The 16,487-nt window shown below is 32.1% G+C and overlaps 1 protein-coding gene across 8 annotated transcripts in view; it reads right to left on the reverse strand.

The window, feature by feature from the left end:
- The window catches only part of LOC128229958 (desmoplakin-like), a 264,609-nt gene that overhangs the window by 76,403 nt on the left and 171,719 nt on the right, over positions 1 to 16,487 (reverse strand). For all 8 annotated transcript variants that reach the window (XM_052941905.1, XM_052941896.1, XM_052941932.1 and 5 more), the window contains one exon: positions 10,466 to 10,486. In XM_052941905.1, coding sequence (XP_052797865.1) covers positions 10,466 to 10,486 — 21 coding nt within the window. The remainder of the gene's footprint in view (positions 1 to 10,465; positions 10,487 to 16,487) is intronic.

The following is a 16,487-nucleotide window of genomic DNA, read 5'->3' on the forward strand; positions in this document are numbered from 1 at the left end:
GGTCGCCAATTGAATAAAAAAATACCAAAGTGGTCATTGTATATGTATGTACATGTATGTTTTTAAGATGTCACATTGTTCAGTTGTGCCCTTCCACTGTCTAATATTTCGTCCAATGAACATCATAAAATATCTTTCAAAAGTGTTTTTTTTTTATTTTAAAGCCCACGGGAAACTAGGGCTGCGTGTATTTTCTTTTACTCTCTTGAATTGGTATAAAAAACTGCCAGGAATCAATTATAATTGACCAAGAGTGAACATAATCACGGCCAGCGACGAATTGTAACCTCTAGTTTATCACCGACATACTCGATAAATAGCCGTGACTCTTCACACCTATATCTTGTCGGCATTTTAGTGAACTGTTTTAAAATAATGCTACCCATACACATTAACAAAGAAAATTTAAACGATGAAATTTACCTATATTAACTTGGCAACAGGTGATAGTACTAGAGTTGTACATCATTTTTACTTTTAAACTCTAAACGCATACGTGTATGCACAAGCATTTTCAAATTAAGTCTTTACCTTCATCAGTGAATAAATTTAGTTTTCTTTTCAAAATATTGTAGTGCTCGGAAGCTCAACGACAAAGGAGTTTCGCCAAATTAAAACGTTCAGATCAGCGGCCATAGAAATCTGAGTATGAACAATTATAGAAGATTGAACACCAACCAGACCCTGGCGATATCCGACATCTTATCGTCGAATGAGAATTACAATGTCTGTGCTCCACCGGGCTTTTTCGTTGACCCCACATTCAACAGTAACGTAGCATTCAACTTCAGCAAATATGAAACCAATTCAATATATCAACAACACAACACCCTGCACAACGCCTGGAATTCGCCGCCAACGAAGTACCGAAGGATTCAGTTGATTCCGGAGTCTGAGAGCGACAGTGATTAAATAAGCAATACAAAACACTGAAAATCATGATGAATTTTGGCACACACACTATTGAGTGTCCATATTTGTTAGTTAAATTCTGTCAAAATTGTTCGTGAATTATGTTACATGTTTATTCTTCTACAATAATTTTGCTTAAACACGTGTTTTGTGCCTTATTGAAAATTAAAATCTGAGGTTCCATTGACGGTTTAAGTGTTTAAGGCCACACCAAATTAATAACTTGTTCATCGGATTTCCCGCACCTATTTCTGCTGAAAATCAAAAAAAAATATCACTTGCGCCCGCACCATCTGAAAAAAAACGTTATTTTTAAAGAGCGCAAATTTGTTTAGTAGTAGCCTTTTCCCTTATAACCGCGTTGTTCGATCGTTACAATTATCAAAGCACCGGCTCAATCATGCAGCCGCTCTAATTAGAGTCAATGAACGATAAAGACCCGGATACAAGCGTCTAGATGATCGAGATTAAATTGGCAAAACACTTCCTGATTCTTGAAAATTACGTCAACAAATGACAATTCTACCACCATTTAAAGTTTGATTTAATTTTGGACGAATGTGTTTGCTTTAATTTGGCTCCCGCTAAAAGTAAACGTTTATATATTGGGCAAGAAGTGCTGAAATTTATTGTGAATGACAGTGATTATCCAAAGTTTGAATTTAGTTCGGACATGTTTGATGGGAATTCGGATGACCGTTACAGTGAAAAGACAGTTTCCAATCGGTCATCTATACCTACTACAGCTGTCCAAGTAAAAACTTCAGGTGTGTATTTTAACTTCTTTGTTGTTTTGCCGTTAATATAGCAAATATGATGTATTTTTTGTATTTTTTGTTTCCTTCAAAAGTAATTATAAATTTAATGATTTATGCATGTTTGTTTTTATTTTGCTACATATCAGAGTATGGTGTTTATTTAATTCATATGCAATTCATGAACAGTAAAAAAAAGAGTTTGGCCAAGAAACGATCACCACCTTACTTGCGTTATCATCAAACTGTTTCAGTAATGCATACTACATTATAATACATTTCAAATGAACATTTATGTATAATATTGCTTTAATATTAAAATTTCAGATTCATCCGACACAGCCGATCATGAAATTCCTGTCCCCATGAGGCAACGAGGGCGTGCTTGTGGTGGACGCCTTGGTCGGCGATGAGTCAATGTTCATGGACAGTAGGATGGCGCTAAAAATAGCATGACTGACATTCATATGTGCTTCATGCAATCCCATGGGTTTTACCATTCACAAAAAAAACATCAAACAAGCCGGATTGTGTATATTTTGTAAATATAAGTCAAAAAGGATAGAAAAATGGTGTCAGACTGTGTGATTGGAAAAAGGTATTAATCACACTTTGTGTTGCGAATAAATGTTTGTAGATTATTTAGATGCTCATGTGTATATCTAAACTATATATTGAAATAATTCAAGTGTTAAATATGTATGCTGATTGGTTTTTGTTTATGCAAAAATATTACATATTCTTGTATTTTCTTGAAATATTTTTTGCTATATATGAAAATTGACACAATCAGTATTTGCAGTACAAAAGAAGTAAAAGTTTCTTTTGTTTATATGTTTATGTTTTCTATAACTTGTCTTAATTTGAACAATATATCTAGAAAAATCACGGAAAATCTGCAAGTTTAAAAAATATAGGCGTTAGGTTCTGAGAAAGCCTAAAATCAATCTGGCGCTGGCTGGAATTTTCTGTGACATTTTTCCAGCTGAAATGGTTTACAATAAGGTGTAGTTCTTTGTAAATTCTCTTTCAGAACTTAAATGGCTACCAAGGCCAATCGTCTAGTCAAAGCAAGAGTGATAGCTGTAGTTTATATTTGATTGCAAATGCCTATATTGATTTTGTGATTTATTTTTCAAGTCACCTTGTCTAGTCATACCAATGGCATGAGATATGACAATGTATTTTAATAGAGAATTATTTTTAACAAAGTTTTCATAAGGAAAAGTTGAAAACCTAGTTAATAGATTTGGATATGGTTCATTGGGCAGGCAGGTGACTGTGACCATTGGCTCTTGTGTCCAGGCTTTAACTTAGCCATGCATAAGGTATTTTGAAAAAAAACCTTTTCAAACAGGTTTAAAAACTTGAAAACTGGTTTTGGGTTATCTCATTTATGAAATAGTTCAAAGAAATACATTTGCTTGATCTCAAAAGCATTTGTTTGATCTCACAACTAATATTTCTATAGAATTATATTTTAGTGTTATCATTCTTTCACTGTATGTTATCCTTGCACTGTTAACAGCATCATCAAATGTGAGAAAAGTGAGTTAAATGACTATATATATTGGTTCGCTCTTCGCTCGCTCCTCTTTTTTGCTAAATGCAAAACAAATATTTTTATCATTATTTCGCTCGTTCGCCCCATTTTGTTTGAAAAAAATCCGATGAACAAGTTATCAATTTGGTGTGGCCTAATATCAATTTAATTTCAATTTTAAAAAAAATATTTCCATAAAGTGTGGAACATTTTTTTGTAGTGGAGGGACTGCTCGCACAAAAGAAGTAACTCTGACTTGTCAATTATGCTGCAGTTACTTCTCTTTGCAAAGTGGCCACGGAAAGGGACTGTGGGCAAACAAAATTTAATTCAGCGGGGAAATCTATTTTAAAAACACTATAAATGCATGAAATATTATTTTGTTAAACTCCGTGTAAGATCGTTGTGTAACAAATAGCATATATATATAAATGAATTAAAACTATCGAAAACATGTTTATATTCGCTACATATGTTCAATACATCGTACACTCCCTCTCTCAATTACTCACTCGTTTCCTCGCTCGCTCGCTCCCTAACTCACTCGCTCGCTCGCTCACTCACTCACTCACTCACTCGCTCGCTCGCTCGCTGGCTCAATCACTCACTCACTCGCTCGCTCGCTCACTCACTCCCCACTCACACAACCAACCACCCAACTAAACCCAAAACTCATTCACTGACTCACTCACTGACTGATTGACTCACTGACTCACTGACTCACTGACTCACTCAGTCATTGACTGACTGACTGACTGACTGACTGACTGACTGACTGACTGACTGACTGACTCACTGACTCACTGACTCACTGACTGACTGACTCACTCACTCACTCACTCACTCACCCACCCACGCATTCACCCAAAACCCACCCAATCACCCACCCGCCCACCAACCCACCCACTAACCCACAACATTTTTATTTTAATAAATGATTATAAATGATTATATATGATAATATTGAGTATAAAATTAAAAAATGGCAAGGAATGTATTTTTCCTTTTGTCTATGTGTATGCGTATTATACTTTCAAACCAGTTCACTAAAAGGCCGGCACGTTATGTGAAAAGGCGCGGTCAAGGTCGACAACCTAGGTGCAATATCATTGAAGTAGTGGTCAAATGAAATATAAAACATTTTGCTCGGTCTTAGAATAAGTAATCAAATGAGCGCTGACGGGATTTATCTTTTTTATAGGTCCGCGAATAGCTTTGTCCGTAGTTTAACTCATAGTTCTATACAGTTTGATACAAATTAGTAAGAAAATGTACAGTGAAAGTCGTATTTTCTTTAAACTATATCTTGGAATGACAAAAAAGAAGATCTATTTACCAAATAACTGCCAAATGTGCACAAAACAGTCTACAAAACGATTTAAATGCTTAATTCATATGTAAATATCAAGTTACTTGAACGTCAAATGAAGTGTGTGGACAACACATGGTTGGTCCTCAACATATATATTGAAATATGGCTGAAGTGTGGTTCTTTAATTTCGTTTGATATTTTCCCTAGCTTTCACCCGCACCCAAAATAATAAAGTTTCACAAACAAGTGTCAGTAAGAACATATTGTAAACGTTCGTTACCTGTACAACGTTTTACACTATAGCTTCAACAAATGCAAAGACAACCCGCTAATGGTAAAATATTCGGACAATTATCTTGATATAATATCCATTTAAAAGCCTAGCCTGCAGTGCTTCGGGAAAAGTACAGCTATTGTTAATGGCTGATAATTCAACCCTTTTAGAACAGTTTGATGACTCACTGCGTAACCCGTCCATGCCCCTTTTTTACATGTTTCGCATTCAATATAGACTGTACCTAAATGTTTTGTATATGGCATTTATTTAAATCAACCATGCAACAAGACCTGGCATGTTTTATGTATTTATAGCATCAAATAAAAATAAACGGAAAAGTCAATTTTATGAAAAATGTCGTATATATTTTTAATTAAAGTAAGGTTGTTGAAACAAAAAACGGATACCTTAAATAAAAATACCAACATATCCTTGTGTGTTTTATTATTTTTATTGACTTTTTTTCCGTCACTGTCAGTTGCCTTCCACACTTTTCACAATTGATTGCTTTTTCCCGATAACTTTTCTGGAAGACTTCGTAACATTAGCCATATATTTTGCCCTTTTGATATAGCAGATGTCAATTTTAACACTTTGTTTTGAAAACTGATCATTTAAAAAAACATATTAAATCATTTTGCAACTTTTAAAAAATCATGTATCATATATGAATGGCCAAATATAGAACGACAAGAATGAGATAAATATGATGATTATAATGAAAATAATATATTTCAGTATTTATTGTCTCATGGGAAAATGATTCTCTAAAAATAATAAGAAATATTAAAAAACTTCTTCTGATACAGAGCGTATTACTGTTATTTGAGAAGAGACTGAAATATATAAAATCAATACGAAATTGCAAATTATATACACACGGAAATCCACCAAGGTCAAGTACAAAGTTAAAAAAATAACGTGCGGCGTAAGCGAAAAGCGTTGTAGTTTATCCGCATGGTAGTTATAAAACAGTAACACCAATTATAACAGTTATTAAAAATTTAAGACACATTAACGATTAAATAATATAGGCTGATGACATTCATTATTTATCTTTAAATCCTGACTCGTTTAATTATTGCCAATAATTCATTACATGCCAATGGTGATTTACCAACCCATATCCGCTACAATGATGTTGCTGAATTATATGAATTGCAGGAATACGAACAAGAGCACATATTTAAAATCCTTACAGTTTTAGCAAACACAAATTTATGTTTTCCGTTAATATTTTAACTTAAATATAGCTTTTAAAAATCTCAATGTTTTCACAAAAATGTTCTATCACACATGATGGTTGTTAATGTATGTTGATGTCAAAGTTTCTGTTGTCGATGTTGTGTTCACTATGTCTGCAGCACAACAGTTAATATTGAGAAATATTTAGTTTAATGAAACAGCTCTTCAGAATTAAACACATTATCAAATATGATTATCATCATCTCAAAAGTAAAGAAGTAAATTGTGCTTGTGTATATGTGATTCGAAGGCGGCATTGTTCGCTTATATAAATATATGTATACTCTTTATTAAATTGTAGTCAACATGCAGGTTGTGTTTGCAACACAGTAAGCATGCGCAACTGCAACTAAAATATTGTACATGTGTGTGCCCCAAAAAAATAAAGTAATAGGGCTACAAAAATAGGAATGCTATCTTTGAAGAAAATTATTAGTTGAAGAAAGTCAAGGCACAACGAATGATAGCTTTGAATGAAGATTCATAAAAGTTTTCAATTGCACAGCTTTATGGTTTCATCTATGAATTTCAAAAGTTTAATTTAGTAAATTTATGCAGTTTCCTAACCATACGTGAAACACACTTTGAAAAGAAAGTTAAAGTACTGACTGAATGACTGACTGACTAAATGACTGACCGACTGCCTGACTGATTTATGGCCGGCACACTGACTGACTGACTAACTGACTGACTAAATGACTGACTGATTGACTGACTAATTTACTGATTCATTGATTCACTAATTCACTGATTTAGATTGTTTTCTTTCAAATTGAAGAATTGCTAAAAAAATATTAGGCTGAGTGTGATTCCTTTATAAAGGATATATATAAGTTTGAATATTTTATAGAAATGCATATTTTGTTTTTAAAACCATAATAAAGTGTAGTTAATTATTGTTAAATAATACATATGTTACTCTATATAGTAACATATTTGTACAGGGATTTCGCGATTAATTGCATGACTCAGCGATTAACAGTTTTACCGCCGGGGCCGATTTTCGATTATTATTTATTATAACAGAGATAATAGAAAAGATATTAGAAAAATAAATAGAAAAAAAAACCGGCAAGGTATATAAATTTATAAAATTGATCTGAACAAGTGTATCTGCGTTATAAGTGTTCATACACAAAGATGTAAAAAAATGTTATTAATGTTCTATTCATACATGATTTTTATTTTAAGCTATTTTTCTATTCATTTAGGCTAAATGCATGCTAGATTGTCGTTCAATATGAATAACTATTATCTGTAGTGCACGTTATTTGTTATATTAGCCAAATTATAAAGCCAAATTTTGCCACTTCATTAGTTATTAAGACCCTTCACGTAATAGAGGCCCCGTAAATAATTAATAAAATATTATTTTAGTCGAGATTTTTCTGAAAGTCTGTTTTCCTTGAAACGAATATTACAATAATGAAACTTGATATTATGTATTATTTACTTTAAAAATTGATTATGAAACTGACTATGTTATTCACTCGATACGCTTCAACGCAGTCAAGAATGCGTCAATAATTCATTTGAAATATACAGTAGTCAAATATAAACCATTTAAGCAGGTACAATGAAATTACCAAAACAGCATTGAACAATAAACACATATACTAAAAACATACAATAACCGCATATATACCACACCCATCAATCAGCACCAATGCACACGGAAGTATATCCACCGTTGAACGGACAGTGAAACAGGATATCAGTCGAGTTCTAGATTACTTGGGGTTTAAACTAGGTAACATGCACACAAATTCACACTTTGGCAAACGGTTATCAATAGTTACAAGTTATAAAATAATATTCATATTCACGTCCCTTTTGAAGATATCGTTGTATATCGGCAAATAGTTAAATAATTGGTGTTGATGTTGTGACATAAATAAAAAGAAAGAACAGAAAAAAACCTGTTTCCAGGCTGAATAATCAATATTGAAATGTTCGAAATTAAATGCTTATTTTAGTTGAAATAAAAAATATATTCTGAATGTATGAATTAAGCTTCAAACGATTTTCTTTGCACACGTTCTTAACAAACATTAGCATATTACATACATACACTTACAATTCTGGAATCTGATGATTGTTCGCCACCAAAACAGCCGTCGACACCAATTGCACCGGCTTATTAAGAATTACTGTGTTTATTGACGCGGCATAACAATTTATGGCAATTGTTTTATATCAATCAAGCTGGTGAACAAGCACAGTAATAAGTTAGTTTTATGTATTGTAGATATACGAGGATAAGACAAGTGTTGTGTCATAACGTTCTTAAATTGTCTGTAAACACGCCATAACGAATGGTGATTTTATTTTAAGCGAACGAATGTACAAGCAATTTGTGCTTCGTGTCGATCCGATATAACTTCGTTCTATGTATTTATTGTATATATAATTCACACTTGTGTCAAAGGATTCATGTTGCGAAAATGTAGAATGTTTATATATAGGAAGAGAATAACATATTCATTATTAGTACAGCTTTAACAAGCAAAAAAAGCTTGCCGTTGATTTCATTTACCTCAAAACATATGTTTTACAAATCAAATTTATGTAAGATTTCCGAATTATATACAACGATAATGTATTAACTTTAGAAGTAGTAGTAGTAGTAGTAGTAGTAGTAGTAGTAGTAGTAGTAGTAGTAGTAGTAGTAGTAGTAGTAGTAGTAGTAGTAGTAGTAGTAGTAGTAGTAGTAGTAGTAGTAGTAGTAGTAGTAGTAGTAGAAGTAGTAGTTGTAGTAGTAGTAGTAGTAGTAGTAGTAGTAGTAGTAGTAGTAGTAGTAGTAGTAGTAGTAGTAGTAGTAGTAGTAGTAGTAGTAGTAGTAGTAGTGGTAGTAGTAGGTAGTAGTTGTAGTGGTAGTGGTAGTGGTAGTGGTAGTGGTAGTAGTAGTAGTAGTGGTAGTAGTAGTAGTAGTAGTAGTAGTAGTAGTAGTAGAAGTAGTAGTAGTAGTAGTAGTAGTAGTAGTAGTAGTAGTAGTAGTAGTTGTAGTAGTAGTAGTAGTAGTAGTAGTAGTAGTAGTAGTAGTAGTAGTAGTAGTAGTAGTAGTCGTAGTAGTAGAAGTATAATTAAAAAGCTCCATAAAATTCTGGATCAATCCTTGTATACTTTAATACTTCTAGAAACATTTTGTTTAAATTAACATTTTGTTTTTGAATTAGTTAATATTTATGGTTTTCTCACGACGATTGTCAATATCGTATTTGTCCAATTAGCCTTAGATTATGTTTTCGCTTATATTTTCAAAATTCTTTCTTTCAAATCAACCCGTGTGAAATAGATTACCTATTACATACACTATGTGTTACGTTATATATGAGTTGGTCTCGATTATAAGATGATGAACTGATCGTAAAAACATATCTGCTTGTTGCCAAAATCAAACATGTGTTCTTTCCATTTTTGAATCATTCTTAAAGTTTCAATGTACCATTATCAAATTACTTCCAGTGGCATTTTTAAATGGCAACTAACAAAGTGATATTTGCACGAAGAACAATATTGACGACGAGTGTAGAAATGTTTTATATTGTGTTATGATTGTCAGAATATTACTGATTTAGCATAACAATATGGACGACGAATGTAGAAATGTTTTGAATTGTGTTATGATTGTCAGAATATTCATAATATAGCATAGCTACTGAGAACAAAGCTCTAAAAAAAATTAACTTTCACTGATGTAATAGAAAGTAGATAACATTTCGGTTTTGGCAATGTTATTAAGTTAGAAATGTCTTCTTTTTGTGCATTGAAATAAGTTGGCATGCGTGTAACATCACGTGATGATTAAAGCTTTTATGACAGACGACGACGGAAGATCTATCACATATCTCATAATAAGCAAAACATATATATTTGAAGCTGGACTTTTAAAATAAACAAGCATATTCGAACACATTTTGAAGTGTACAATTAAAATAAAAGATACAATAATTTTCAAAAACATTTTGACCGACTGTTATTTTTGCCCATAATGACGCATACGTATTTCAAGAAAACAAACGAATACAACTAACGTTGCCAAACAATATATAAAAACCAGCAATAGATTGTAGCATCGTTGTCCTCTCTTTTAAAATTGTTTTTCATACATATAAAGGTAATTAAGCATGCGGAAAATACGGTGCGATGTTTTCAGATGTATATTTGAGGAAATACTAACACTAGCTCTATGGTTAATAATTTGTGATGTGAGTTGAGTAGAATGATACTGATGACATGGATAGATGTGAGTTTTCCGACCGGAACATATATCTTTAATACATCAGTAAAACTAAAATAGAATTCAACATTGAAACATAATAGTTTCAATCCATTTTTATAGCCATTCAGATGTAAAAAAATAAACTTGAAAGACTTTATGATATATCTAATGTTTTATTTCAAAAAACAAACATACATACCGTGGTAGCTCTTTGCTTTTTCTGAAAGTAGAAATACGTTCATTTATAGGTAAACAACTGGAGTGTATGTAATGTCTTGGTGATGTACACGAAAACAAAGGTGTTTTTTTGCATACATAAAGATTTATGTGAACACCTGCATAACACATAGGATAGAAAGGATTGAGTATAGTCGCCAATCAGTTGTTCCTCTGATATCGGAGATAAAAAATAAATATTTTCAAATACTTTTTATTTCTATCAGTCAAAAACATAAAGAAGACATATATCAGTAATGTAATACTTGATAAAAAATCATAAACTATAATCGGGACAGTAATATAAGTTGTATACAAATCTTTAAAATGAACGGTTCGCAAAATACGATCATCAAGAGTCCATATGTCCCATTAGCCTGATATTATGTACGTCGGTAAAATGGCAATTCTTTTAGGATTAATTGAATCAAATCAATCAGAATAACATATATGACCTAATGCAAAGCCTTTTTGCTACATTTTGTATTTTTCGTTTAATTTTCACTATCTGCCATCTGATCTTTTGTCAGCGGTCATATATCACTGGTTATGATGTTTATCGCATAAATTGGCTCGTTCGAAGACAAAATATAATATAAGCTGTCAAAATGTTCAATCTATAAGAGTGCAGCTTTATTGTTAAACTGTAATAGCATTGTTACGAACGGTTATCCTTTGCTGTTAAGATTAAGAGATTGTAAATTTTCGGGATAGTATGCCCCAAAGCAAACCTCGAGTAATAATTTTCAAATGTACAAAACCTGTTGAAATATGTCTGGCATAAAATGCTACCCTTGATTGCTCTGTGTTGAGTTTATGAGGCTAATAAATTGCGAACGTTACTCTGTCGCAAAAACATCAGCTAAGCAATGCCTGGCCTTTAAGATGATACTCGATTGAAATTGGCAGAGTTCGCGAGACTTATGATTGTGAAACATTTTACACGTTTTGAAACTCTGAAATACGCATTTGTTATATATGAGTTAAATAATAGTTCGAACTTCATTTTTAACCGGGACCAAGAAAAGTAATATGTCGTTAACTTAGTTGTAAATTTGATTTCTAAAAGTAATTTCCTTAATTATTATTATTTCTGATCATTGTTTGATTCAAATTTGATTCCTGTTATTTAATTAAGTTAGTAATAACTTCCTTTTTGAGATTTATTTCATTGCATTGAAACTAATTACCTCGCGTATCCAATCACGCGATGATTTAAGCTTTAGTGAAAGACGGAGACGTACCATAACACTCATATCCAAACATATGTACATACTGTAGGCACATAGAAATATCATACATTAAACTTGATGAACAAGTAATACAAAATATATCAAACACATTTTGAAGTGTACAACTCAAAAATATTATTTGATCGACCGATTTCTTGTCTATATGGCACTTCTTTAGTTGTTAAGAGCTTATACGTAACATTTTTCCCATATATACTTAATTAGAGACAATTCTAGTCGAGCCATGTCCGAAAATTGTATTTTCATTGACTTGTAACGAGTACTTTAATAATGAAACATGAAATCATGTATTCTGACAATTTTAAATTGATTGTGAAAACAATGTTATTCTATCGATATGAATGATATGCTATATCGTTGTCAATGATGCGACAATAATTCATTTGAAATATACAGCAGTCAACTATCTGTATATAGACTAATTAAGAGGCACAAGGAAATTACCAAAACAGCTTTTGAACGATATGCTAAAACATACAATCACCGCATATATACCACACGCATCAATATCCATATCAATGCACGAGGGTATTTCAACTTTTGAACGGACGTGTGACAGAACTTAAATCGAGCTCTAGATTATTTTGGGATTAAACTAGCTAATATGCACACAACAATATACTTTGGCAATCGGTTAACAATAGTTGCCACTTATATTATAGTCTTCGTATTCTCTCCCTTATAAAATATATCATTTATTTATTTTATGCATTTCGATGAAAAGTGGAGTTTCAACAGTAAAATAACAACAGTGAAAATATAAATTTGATATTTTCACTGCAAAATAAGGAGTGAAAATATCACAGTCCATTGTAGTTTCTTCCCTTTGATCAAAACAGAACACTTCACTTTGAACCAGAAAAAAATTCCATAGAAAATATTTAAGATTTAAAGAAATGTTCAATAAATTTAAAAAATATATTTGGAAATTAACAACTTGATTAGAAAAATGGTTATCCCGTTTTTCAAACGTTTACTTGATCTTTAAGCTGAATGTTCCAATGTTTGCTTTTATATTAAACAAATAACAGACGAAAACAAGTGTTTAAACATAAATAGAATGCCATATCATCGTTCAAATGTAATTTGAACTGTTTTTCGTTGTAATACGTAATACAAACTTTCCGCAAAATTCACACAACAATTTACAGATTTACTGATATATTTTTACCCCATCCAGGCCTCAAAATGTGTCAACAAACTAGCGTGGTCCTCATCATTATCTGGAAATCGAACTGTCTTCAAGCAAACGAGACTTCTCTCTGACCGTAAGATGACTGAATATCAATGTGTGATGTAACACACTCTCAAACTAAGAGAAATGTTTTATATTTAATGATTATCAGCAATTGTTTTGCTACGACATTCGACCTTTCAAATTTCCATTTAATAAATGGCGGCGTAGTAATTTGGTTTTTTATCTATGTCCCGCTTAAAATATAAGTGTTTTCGTTATTTTTTGCACTAATAAAAGTTCATTGGTTAATGTTCATAAAGTCTTTGACCTAAAAAAAACGAGCAAATAATTAACTATAAAAACGAATATCCATAGAACGTTTTCACAACAAACCGGACAATTGACAGCTTCGTCATCTGCTATTATATATATATATATATATATATAGAATTTGCGTGAGGGGCGTCCCGCCGGTTACGGTGTACAAAAACACCCTTTTCAAAAAAGGGGGTTATTAATAAAATTGATTAATACTTTTAAAACTCCGAAAAAAAAAAAAAAAAAAAAAATCAGTGTAAGATCGTTTCACGAGTGGCGAAATATGCTTTTCTACGACACTCGTGAAATAAAATTCGATCTTACACTGAAATAAACATATATACTTTATATATCGGCGAAAAGTTAAATATTTGGTGTTGATGTTGAGACATGAATTAACTGGAAATAGTTTAAGCAATAGTAAGTTATCAATTTGATGACATCAGTTTATGAACTTTACTTTGTACATGATAAGTAATCAGAAAGCAATTTAAATATTTTGATTAAAATGCCTGCGCATTCCCAATGACTGGGCTAAGGGGTCCATAGTATTAAAATTCATTTCATAACATTTCTTTTTGATATTTACTTTGTAACAACGCCTTCTTTTGTGAACATTTGTATCAACCCATAATGACGAATTGTTGCAAAAATGCAGAATACTTTATTATTGCCGTCGATAGAAAAAGTTTATCTGGCGGAGAAATAAATCAGGATATTTTAACGAGGACCTTTCAGAAGTAGAGACAAGTGCTTTTTTACGCTATTGACATCGGCACAACACCGAAACAGTACTTAAATATGCATTGTTTTCCTTGAAACTGTTCAAAACATTAACATTAAAATGTATTTAATACGTTTACCGTCAAGGTAAATATATTTCACAATTATTAAATCATGTAACATTTCCGGAAGTGACATAAAGATCACGAGTATGTAATTAATCGCCGAATTTTCAATTGATTTAATTTAGGATGATATAAGAGTAATTAAATGCTGGCTATACAGAACTGCACTGGCAATATGGGGTAAGTGTGATGTGTCACTGAAATTTAATAAGCTCTCGTTGAATGCTGCTTATGTTTCAGCATTTTGCAGAAGTATAAGTGTACTGAATTTATGGCCAGTGTCATTATCATGCACGGAGTTTAACATTCTCGGCGAGTGATTGTCGAGGTTATTTGTTGGCGGACTTAAGTAAGATTCTGGAGCACTATTTGTGTTTCCCACTGTCATTTCAGAACAGAAAAGAAGTGCAGTCACATGACCAACTGAATGTAGATAAATAACAGGTGGTCAACAACCAAAATAAAGCAAAATGTACACCGCACCTTATAATTGAATCGAATGGCAACTAAGGAAACAATTTTCTTCACTTTTAAAAGGTTATGGTTTAATTTCGTAATAACAAAAATATACATTTTGTTTTAGAGTTAAACTATACAATACCATGCACATTTGGTTTTAATATTATTTCAAATACAACAAAAACCAGATTTTAAATGATTTGTTTATGAGGATTTTATTCTTTTAACTGGACTGTCTGGTATGGATATGTTGTTGTTCTTTTTTTTATCACAATTGGTTTAAACATATTTTATTGAGCAAAATTTATCAACATTTCAATACACATACATAATCAAATTTCAGGATTGGAACGGTAGAAATGAACTAATAGAGTTCCTTTCCCTGTTATGATAAATAACAATTAGCATTTGAGGCGGATACTAGTGATGGAGTTATAATCATATTAATATACAAACTCATTTTAAACAATGTTTAAAATTTAGGCAATTGAATGATATATGTTAAATGCAAAAACATTTATTGTAGAAAAAAACAACTTTATTCTAAATTAATCAACTGTATTGAGGTAGAAAAAAATATAGTAAGATAAAGAACGAAGAAGAGAAGAAGGAGATGCAAAGTGAAAGATGTGTGAGTGTTGGTGGTTTGAGTCGATCACTGGCTTTCAAATCTTTTTGACAAATAAATAAAACGATGAACTGCATCAAACAGAGTATTATTTTGCTCTTCAGTCATTGAGTCATCACCATATAGTAAGCAACGGAGGGTAACCTCATTTTGAGATTGAACAGTATTAAACATATTTTGCCTTTGTTCAGTAAAGAGAGGACAAATAAAGAGATAGTGGTATGTACTCTCCTGTCTTCCACACATGCAAAATGGTGAAGGAACAATATTTTTAACATAGATATGGTGATTCAGGGAACTACAATCGTTGCGTAGGCGAGTGTGCAGGACCTGAAGCCGGCGTTTCCGGTAATAAAATATTCTAAGTGTTTTGGGCTTACCAGAATAGAGGAATGATTTAAAAACAACGATATTGTTTATAGCCTTTGCGTCAACTGGAAGAGAATTCCATGCAGATATTGTAGAAGGAAAGAATGAATTCATATACAAAGATGTGCGGGCTCGGAAACTAGATATATTTGATGAATTTCTAAGTGTTCTTGATGAAGCTTGTCCTACTGTCTGGGGAACCAAAACCGACAAGTAATCTGGCGTAAAACCATTTTTCATTTTAAAGAAAAGAAGAAGTTTGTGTTTCTCGCGTCTAGTACTTAAAGTTTCCCAACCAGATTCAATTTGTAGTAAATGCAGAGTGGTAGTAGTAGCAGTAGCAATAGCAGTAATAGTAGCAGTAGCAGAAGCAGTAGCAGTAAAATAAACAGCAGCAGCAGTAGCAGTAGCAGTAATAGTAGTTGTAGCAGAAGCAGAAGCAATGGAAGTAGCAGAAGCAGTAGCAGTAGCGGTAGCAGTAGCAGTACCAGTAGTAGTAGTAGTAGTAGTAGTAGTAGTAGTAGTAGTAGTAGTAGTAGTAGTAGTAGTAGTAGTAGTAGTAATAGTAGTAGCAGTAGCATTGGCAGTAGAAGTACTACAATTATGTTTATTAATAGTAGTAGTACTAATTGTAGTAGAAAATTTAATAGTTGTTTTATTATTGTTATAAGTTTTATACTTAACGGAATGTAATGCATCGTATATTTTATGTATAGGTCTGAGCATTTCAGGAATTGTACCAGATGATAGAGTAAGTGAAAATGTATTTTATATGTGCAATTATATTTTAATTAATAAAAGCTCCACAAAATTCTGGTTCAATTCTTGTATACTTTAATACTTCTAGAAACATGCCGTGTGTTTTTTTTTCTTTTTTCGATTCATTCATACAGTACCCATTTTTTTAAAATGTAGACCATTATCAAACTACTTCCAGTGTCATTTTTAGATGT

Source organism: Mya arenaria, chromosome 1 (assembly GCF_026914265.1).
Source record: "Mya arenaria isolate MELC-2E11 chromosome 1, ASM2691426v1".
Classification (NCBI taxonomy): Eukaryota; Metazoa; Mollusca; class Bivalvia; order Myida; family Myidae; genus Mya; species Mya arenaria.